This window comes from Bradysia coprophila, unplaced genomic scaffold (assembly GCF_014529535.1).
Source record: "Bradysia coprophila strain Holo2 unplaced genomic scaffold, BU_Bcop_v1 contig_24, whole genome shotgun sequence".
NCBI classification, from domain to species: Eukaryota; Metazoa; Arthropoda; class Insecta; order Diptera; family Sciaridae; genus Bradysia; species Bradysia coprophila.
In genome coordinates, this window is record NW_023503501.1 from 443,491 (window position 1) to 452,937 (window position 9,447).

At 36.9% G+C, this 9,447-nt stretch overlaps 2 protein-coding genes across 2 annotated transcripts; one reads left to right on the plus strand and one right to left on the minus strand.

Moving 5' to 3' along the window:
• Positions 1-272: 272 nt before the first annotated feature.
• Positions 273-1,982, minus strand: LOC119077601 (mitochondrial import inner membrane translocase subunit TIM50-C-like). Its single transcript, XM_037184814.1, has 5 exons — positions 1,734-1,982; positions 1,486-1,657; positions 899-1,427; positions 602-725; positions 273-536 (listed from the first exon to the last, which is right to left on the minus strand). The coding sequence occupies exons 1-5, from the start codon at positions 1,885-1,887 to the stop codon at positions 346-348; spliced, it is 1,170 nt and encodes a 389-aa protein (XP_037040709.1). The 5' UTR covers positions 1,888-1,982; the 3' UTR covers positions 273-345.
• Positions 1,983-5,066: 3,084 nt separating this feature from the next.
• Positions 5,067-8,026, plus strand: LOC119077746 (probable cytochrome P450 313a4). Its single transcript, XM_037185030.1, has 10 exons — positions 5,067-5,280; positions 5,337-5,377; positions 5,622-5,790; positions 6,226-6,414; positions 6,472-6,538; positions 6,606-6,906; positions 7,235-7,472; positions 7,528-7,692; positions 7,756-7,773; positions 7,847-8,026. The coding sequence occupies exons 1-10, from the start codon at positions 5,127-5,129 to the stop codon at positions 8,011-8,013; spliced, it is 1,509 nt and encodes a 502-aa protein (XP_037040925.1). The 5' UTR covers positions 5,067-5,126; the 3' UTR covers positions 8,014-8,026.
• Positions 8,027-9,447: the final 1,421 nt, after the last annotated feature.

The window sequence follows — 9,447 nt, forward strand, 5'->3', positions numbered from 1 at the left end:
CCGCAGCAGAGTCGCTCAGTAATTTTTCTTTATGTTAAAAAAATTGGTCGATTAACTTACGATTCAGATTCAAGTAGTTTACGTGATTGACGGGACTATTTCTTCACAGTCTGTAAGCGAACAATCCGGTAATATTCTGATCCAAATCTCCGATTTCTCATTCGTTTTGAAGCTGGAGGAAAAATAAAATAGTTCAACGATCGAATACATATTGCTCTTGAATCATTAATCGGAACGGTTTCGTTACAACTCTTGATTACAAAACGAATTAAAATTAGAAAAAACAAAATTTATCTCAGACTTCCGAAAGCATCAATTCGAACAACGACAAAACAAAATAAGAAACTATTTCCCGAGAAAATTGGGCGTCCATCGCTTGACTGCCGGCGATTTATTATTTTTCTCTTCGCGTGCTCTTTCTTCCTCCATTTGAATTGCTTTCTGTTGATTTTCTCTGAATGTAGCCAGAGGATTCTCGAATTGCCTGTAATATGTGATCACTTCTCGGACATCTTGTACTTCAGCGGTGGCAATGGCTGAAAAGGAAAGAAAATCAAATGAAAATCAATCGGATAGCTGATGGGTTGCTTAGTGAACAAACTTTTCAGAAATGCGACTAAATCGAACAAAGTTGCATCATCGTCGTTGCCAGTCCACCGAGCAATGTTGAATGTATTTTCTGGATGCAATTTTGTTGAATTCGGATCCCAGTCGATGACGATAACCTATAATGTGCAACGAACATCAGTTACGACCAGTATAATAACCCACTTCTGATAGACACTGGTCGGTCCAAACTTTCAGTTAAATTTTAAGGTTCAAATTTTCGCCCAGAGAACTCGCAAACTGAACAAGTACTGACAAGTTTCCAGGATTAGGTGAACATTCACTTACATACCTTGTTCAAGTCTCTGTTTAAATTATCCAAATTTTTCACATGATGGCCATCAACGAAATGTGTAGCATCCCTGACCAGTCTGTACATAATGAAACCATTCGGATCCAAAGCGTCCAATATGGGAAAAACGGTCATGCCCTGATCAGCTGTGTAGACGACAATTTCGAAATTCCGTGCCAATTGCTCCAAGAAGTGATCAACACCCGGACGTTTCTTGAAACGCCAACCAGTTTGGTAGGTCCAATCCGGATGCACCAGCACATCTTTCATTTCCAAGACCAATGTGTATGGCGGTTGAACGTACGGATATTTGAGTGGATCTGGTAGAAGTTTGTCACGTGACGGTTCCTGAATCATCTTTTGGTAGTACGTCATCGATCGCCACATTCGCTTAAAGTATTGCGGTACGACGGACATTTTACTGAACTCATCTTCGATGTCCACACCGTTTTCATCCTTTTCGGGAGAGCCAAGGTCATAAATGATCCAACCGCATAACGATGTTGCCGACACACCAAATACGACGAATCTGTTCAACGATGGGTTTGTAACGAGCAAATGTTGACAATCAATTTGTGGAAACCTACCCCAATTTCATGCGTTTCCATGAACTTTCTTGCTCTTTCTTCTCTTCCTCCTCTTTCTTCTGTTGTTCTTTTTGGATTTCTTCAGCGCTTTTCTCAATGTCAGCCGTTTGTGGGAACAATTTCGATAAGATTTGTGGGGCCTGCCCTACAACTGACTGATGAGCCGGTTTATCTGTTCGTTGTCAAAGTAGTAAAATGCAAAACAATTAATGATTTGACAAACTGTCGATCTACACTCATAACCTCACCTTTTCCCGTCGAACACAGACGGCACTGTGAAAGAAAATTTGATCTTGTGAAATTGTCATATCTGACCGAAGTCCGGCTTAGTTGGTAGGTCGATGCAATTACGCTTTTGATTTGGATTCTTTTAGCGAGCAACAAAGCGCTTTTCAGGCTCATTTTGTTTATGTTATCTGAACGATCGAATTTTATTTCATTTTTTCTTATTATACGGCTCTTTCAGACATTCTCTGATATTATTGGATTTAAATGTCAATGTGACATGTGCGCCGAGAATGTGAAAACTTCAACAATATATTTTTTCGATAGCTGAGGTAGATGGGGCAGATGGCACTATGGAATGGTGAGAGCGACGATTTGAAAATTTTGTTCCACTTGGTTCTTTTCAGACACAGAATGATTTCCTGTATTGGTCATCGATTAAACAGTTTCCCTAATTTAATCAACTTATCAGCCTAGGTTCTGAAAAACCATGTTATGACAAGATCACTAAAAATGTTATAATGGAAAAAAAATCCACTCAACCGCTCAGATTTTGTTGCAACCTCCATATTGAGTGTCTTAATCTAGCTATCGTCGATTAGTTTTTAATTATAGCGGTGTCCTTTCACATCGAAACCTTGTCGACCGAAAATCGATGGTTTGAACCGAGGTATATGTAGTATGTAGTATGGAGGTAATGCCATTTAGACGCGCGGCCTAACACGTAAGTTCGATGCTAATGACACTTTTTAGCCCCGTACGAAGTACAAAGGGGCTTATAGGATTACGGTGCCGTGTGTAATCCACGCCATTAGTCGTATAAATTTATACGTCAGAGAGAGCTTTTTTATCCTTTGTTGCGATCTGTCAGTTTTTCTATTTTGCGATTTAGTATGGAAATGAAAACTAAAATTGAGATATCTTCGCTGGTTTAAGTGGTTTTTCATATTTTTTTGGACCAAAATGTTTTAAAGTGTGTTTGGAATCGATTGACATTAACAAAATAACAAAATAGAAAAAAAAATATTTTCACACAATCTGTTAATGCCAATCGATTCCAAACACATTTTAAAACATTTTGGTCTAAAAAAAATATTGAAAACCACTTAAAACAGCAAAGATATCTCAATTTTAGTTTTCATTTCCATACTAAATCGCAAAATAGATCATTTTCATGACCTTGTAAACGTCAGACACGATCCCAACTGTCAGACATGTCGAAAAATATCGAATGAATTGAACGAACGATTTTCATATAAAAATCAGTAAATTGAACGTTGTTAACGTCAATTGATTGAGGTTAAGGACTACTTGACGAAAAATTAAGTGGTGTTACGTTGACAAGTACCGTATAATGAAAATGATCTTTAGAAAAACTGACAGATCGTAACAAAGGAGAAAAAAGCTCTCTCTGACGTATAAATTTATACGACTAATGGCGTGGATTGATGGAATTCGAAGCAGACGGTAAGGGGAAAGTGTTTGCCTATGTTCATAGATGACGAATCGTGAATAGTCTTATTCAAAATACACATCGCTGACTTCCCAAAAATCTCCTAAAACTTTTAAGTCTAGAAACCTCCCAAATCAATATTAAAATCAAAGTTCTCATTTGTTTACACGGAGTTGAATTAGTGTTTCTGAGTGTTACAACGGTTACAACTCATTTCCCTGAACCTAAAATATCTTATGATTCGGAGCTTTACATTTTGCCTTCGTCTCGATACCTTCGGTTCCTAACTAGGCTGAAATTTGCTAATTATTAAAAACAGTTGTTTCGACAATAACTGACCGAATATATTTCGAAGTTGCCGCCGGACAAACTTTGTGAGCTATAGATCATCTTCAAGATACGGTACTTTCAGACGTAACCTCACTTAAGTTTCGTTAAAGGTTTCATTCATTCATTCATTTGTATAAGATTTTTTTAACGTGGATGGCATTTCTTGACGTGGATGGCATTTCAAACGGCCTTGAAGATGATCTATTGTAATTTCAGTTTACCAATACTCTCTCTAGCAACCAAACTCGCAGCTCTCTGTGTCAAATTCACACCTTATTTCTTTGTATTCTACAAACACTATTCTACATTTTGACTGACTACGCTGTAATCTAAATGTAAATTCCAAAGGCGACTTGATTCTTTCACCACCTTAATAAAAGCAGTTTGTTTGCTAGAGAGGGTATTGAGTTTACACATCTGCTCTTCAAAGATTTGATTGACATAGATTTTTTAGAGAGAATTCAATACATTTTCTCTCAACCAATTTCAAAATCATTTGACATATTCCCTCTATCCATCAAAACGACCCAGTCGTCATATTAGCATCTCTCTGACCTAGACGAAACCGTCCAAATAACTTCTACTTGCAGTTATATTAGGAGTTGAGAAGTTTGTAATGGAGAAAATATATCAATGATCCCGTAAAAACTTTGCTGTATTTCCGGTGTTCGTTTAAAACTTAAAATTCTCATGTTTTATTGAACAATGAATGTGCCACGTCCTACCCGGTAAAATATTTCGTATTCTTATTTTGTCTATAAGAAAGTAACGTTCGGTAAATATTGAACAGTCTGGTTGCCAGAATTTTTTTTCCGATGTCACAACCTTGAATTACTTTATTTTATGACAAAAAGAATCTGGCAAAACATCCATGCAACACGCAACAGTTTTGTGTTTCGTATGTTCTTCAGATGTAAACCAGATCTAATTAGACTGGTTCGAAATTTTTCTTTCGTTTTTGTAAGAATCCGAATTTATAATTAAGGGACATTTGTAAATCATTCCTCTTGGACTATCGCGGTTTGACGAAAACAACAAAAATTGAAACTTATTTTTTCGATATTTCGAGCCTTGGTTCAGCTCTTCTTCAGGCTATTTATGTTAAACAAAATCAAAAATAAAACTTTTACTCTAATTCCTTTGCACAAACATATCACAGCTGTGAACCACCCACATGATATTTACGGATGTCCCTTAATTTAATAGTAAAATTTTTATTTTTGTTTAGCATAAATAGCCTGAAGAAGAGCTGAACCAAGGATCAAAATATCGAAAAAAGAAGTTTCAATTTTTTATTTACATCACCACGACAGTCCAAGAAGAACCACAAACATTTTCTACCAACGGCGAAGAATCAACACGCAACATCAGTAAATCGTGTCAGCACTAGTCGGAGAGGGAAACGGACGACATGGACTATCTTTTCGCTTATTTTTGAAAGAACTTATCTAGCTTAAGAAACGAAGTTAACTATACGTGGTTAAAACTTTTACACATAGAAATCGAAAAAAATCAGTTTGGTTGGTCCAGTCTTATCGAAGCTTAGAACAGAAACGATTTTTTTGTACGACACGACGTTATACTTAAAAGTAACTTGCTACTGTTGAGACTGTAATCGATTTTCTGTTGAAAAATGATTGTGTTCAGCATTTTCATTACTGTCGTTCTGATTATTTTTCTAAACTATTGCTGGAAACGGCGAAATTGGTATCGCGCGTCTTGGAATCTGCCCGGCATCTTGTCATTGCCCATAATTGGTGGAGCGTACATATTTTGGAATACAACAGGTACTCGAATAAGAGAACAGTGTTAGAATTTCAAGCTGTACATTATACTGGTTTAGATATCTTGGCGAGAGGGGCGGAGTACCTGCAGAAAATTGGGGTACATTTTTTATTGAAAACGGATTTATCTGGAAAAACTCTAATCGCCCAAAGTCACCGAAAATTGTGAAGGAAAAGCTAAGTTTAAAAGTTTTTTTTTTGCGTCGTTAGAATTCATAATTCAGAATAATTTGGGTTAAATTTCCGGAAGTTCGTCATTTTCCTGCATCTGCTACATTGAACTTTGAGCGATTAGAAATTTTTCTGGATAGGTACAATATAAAAAAATCGACCATCCCTAACAGGCAGTTGGATTACCCTTCGGTTTTTGGCTGGGTCCACGGTTCGCTATTATTGTTACGAGTCCAGAAGATGCTGAAATCGTTATCAATCATCCCAGTTCGATGCATAAGGGCTCTTTCTACGAAGTTGCTATAGAAGGGATGGGCGGTCAAGGACTGCTTACTGCTTCGGGTATTTATTTGACATTTGATCTTTAAAAGTAAAACTTTAGATTGTCAAAAAATAAGGAATGTCTGGATACGAGACATCAAATTACTTCACTGGTATAGTAATGTACTATTACTTTACTAGTGAAGTAATGTGGCTATTCCCTCACTAGTGAAAACCTTTTCATTCGCTCGTAAAGTAAAACGTTTTTCTTTACACGTTAAATAATTTGATATCACGATGAGTAAAAGTACCTCGGGCTGAAGTCCTCGGATACTTTTACTCGTCCTGGATACGAGATATCAAATTACTGGAGATATTGTCAAATACATGCAATTTACAATCTGATCTTTTACCTGAAGAATACTGAATACATGAAGCATGACAAAAAACGATTCTTTAAAACTAATTTCAAAATTTCGATTGAAAGTCGACATTTCTTTCGTTTTGTTTATTTAGGCGATTATTGGAAATATCACAGAAAACTTCTGGATCCCACGATTCAAAATACCAAGATACTGAACAGCTATTATCCCACCATAAACAGCACATTAAGGATTCTGATGGACATTTTGAACGAAAAGAGTCCAAATGAAACTTTTGATATTTTTTCACGTATCGATGCCTGCAGTTTCGACCTGTTTGCTAGTGAGTGTTTGTTATTGCTATCTCATTTCTTTTTCAATTCGACCTTTATACGTTTAGAAAGCACATTGGGAGTCGATTGCAACGTTCAGAGGGAGCATTGTTCATTTTTTGAATCACTCAATGAGTATGCTTGAGCTAGGGGCTGTTCTACCCGGTGGAGTGGAGAATACATTTAATTTTGTATATTTCAGAGCTCTTGTCGTGGTACGTAAAAGAGTGTTAGAGCCGATGTATAATATAAGACCAATATTCAGATTGTCCAAATTATATCCGATGGCGAAAAGAGCGACGGCAGGTATGCGAGCCGTCGTTCAAGACATTATTCGGAAAAGAATGATCGCGCTCGCTAGTAGCGATCAGAGCCATCAAGTGGAAGACGAATATGAAAAACGATTAAGAATCTTTGTCGATGAAGCCATTCAGTTGACGACCGAACAGAAGTGCTTTACAGAAGATGAGCTGATAAACGAATCGTTGACTATATTAATGACGGTGAGTTTTGATTTGATGAGGCGAGTGCTAACGGATCGCATGAATGCAGTGTTTAAGGAGAGCGATTTTTGACCACTTTGTTTAAACTGGTCTCGGGGTCACACGTCAAAATGAGAGAAATCACATACAAATTTAAACTGGGCTCAACTCTCAATTTCTTTTTTCATATTGATGAATATTTGACAGCTGACCCCGAGACCAATTAAATTTAACTGGTTTTCGCTCTCCTTAAACACTGTATTGCCTTGCGCAGCGGCGGAACAGATTTCGTTTTTTTTTGTGCTAATTTCAAAATAATTCCTCGCTAGAATATTTTTGCTTATTACAGGGATTCGAAACGTCAGCTGTTTCTATTGCTAACACTGTTCTTATGCTCGCAATGCATCCACAATACCAGGAGAAGGTCTATGAGGAAATTCAAAAAATCTGCCCAAACAACGATGGAGATGTAACATCCGAACATTTGAAGGAACTGTTATTCACAGAACAATGTATTAAGGAGTCAATGAGATTGATCCCAACGGTGCCGCTCACATCTCGTTTAGCTACGGAAGATTTTTATATCGGTGAGGACATTTCTCTTAATTTTACAATCTCCATTCCGTTTTAAATGGCTTTCAGGTGAAACCTATGTGCCAGCCGGATGTGAAGTAGCCCTATTTTTATATGTGTTGCATCGGAATAAAAATGTTTGGGGAAACGATGCCAATATATACAATCCCGACCGTTTCTTACCGGAAAGGTTTGAAAAACAACATCCGTACTCATACTTACCATACAGTGCCGGTAAATTCATTCGAGTATTTTTCTCGTTCAGTTTTCTATTTTGAATTTCCTTTTCACTTGCAGGCCCCAGGAATTGCATAGGTTGAACTCTAAAAATTATTTTCTTTTTACTGCTTTGCATCCTTAACTGACGTCATTTTTTAAACAATTGCAGGCAAGAAGTACGCTCAAATTGTTATTCGTATGTTTATCGTATGGCTTGTGCGCAATTTTAAATTTACCACTGACCTGAAATTCGAGGAATTGTCACTTAAGTGGATGGTTGTATTGAAAGCGAATCAGGGCTATCCAGTTAGAATTGAAAAACGATTGGCAAAATAAAATTATTTGTTCGGCGCCGATGTATATGTAAATGGCGTATCAATATTAAAATAAAAGTTCTCGTTTGTTTACACGGAGTTGCATTAGCGTTTCTGAGTGGTTATATCTTCTTTAACCACTTCACCCCCGGAAAATGTGCTATACGGTGTTCAAGTAGAGCGAGATGGACAATCAACTCGGGGTCTGCTGTCATCGATAATACAAAAGAATCTGACAGCAGGCCCCGAGATGGAACAATAGGTTGTCATTTCGTCATCTCTATCACTTAAACACTCTATTGCTTCATTGACGGTAGAGCTAAAACTCATTTGCCAAGGGCAAATTATTATTGTCATTTCTCTTCGACTCATCATGTGGGCTCTCTATAAAAGATCATCTTCAAGGCCGTTTGAAATGCCATCCACGTCAAGAAATGCCATCCACGTAAAAAAAAATCTTATATAAACGAATGAACGAAACATTTAACGAAACTTAAGTGAGGTTACGTCTGAGTTTATCTGACATCGTCGACCTTCAACATAGCCTGTTCATTTTTCAACATCGCACATGGCCCCATCTGTCTAGATATTTTGATTTTTTGGATTTACTTTTTATCTTTTGTTAAGCGACTGTACCTTCTTAGTGCGTACCTACACCATTTATTTTTCGATTTAACATATTACTTTCTATATATTCTTTGTCTACTCTCTTTCTTTATTTATGAGATTCTAACTTATCTAACTTATTTAAATTTTAAGCAAACATAACCGCAATTTAAACAAATGTGTTCGTTAAAACTTCAAAGTGAGGTTGTGTTGGCTTCTCTGTGGATGACGATTGACATTTTGAACGGCCTTGGAAGAAACCTATACCACACACTTCCAACAACATTATCGCTCCAAACTTCACGGATGGAACATAACAAATCTTATATTCACCCAGACCTTGGGGACTGTATTTCTTGCTATTCCCTGCGTTACCTGCTATTGCGTTACCTTCAGTATGTATATTTACCTTGATAAGATATAGGTCTAAAAACCTCCTACAACTCCTAAAACAGGAGAATTTTTAAAGCGTGGGATGAGAAATAATACGTGACGCAAGATTGACAGAGAAGCACAAAATATTCGTCAACTAATAGCGGATAAAAAATTGTCACAAGAGCTACACAAATCAGAAAAGTGACAGTGAAAATCAACAATAGAGTCCAAGCAAAAGTATGCAAACACTAAAAATGAATTGACCTGATAAAAGGGAACAGTTGTTTCTCTGATCCTTCAGTGTATATATATACTTTGAGTCCAAACCATCTTACGTTAATTTCCGAGGTTTGACTATGTTTGTATTAAAAATCGAGACAAAGTACAGAGTAAAACCATTTCTTTGATCATATTTAAAATAACTTACGCTCCCCCCAAACATGCTGACGCTAAGAGTGTTTTATCAAAAACGGTT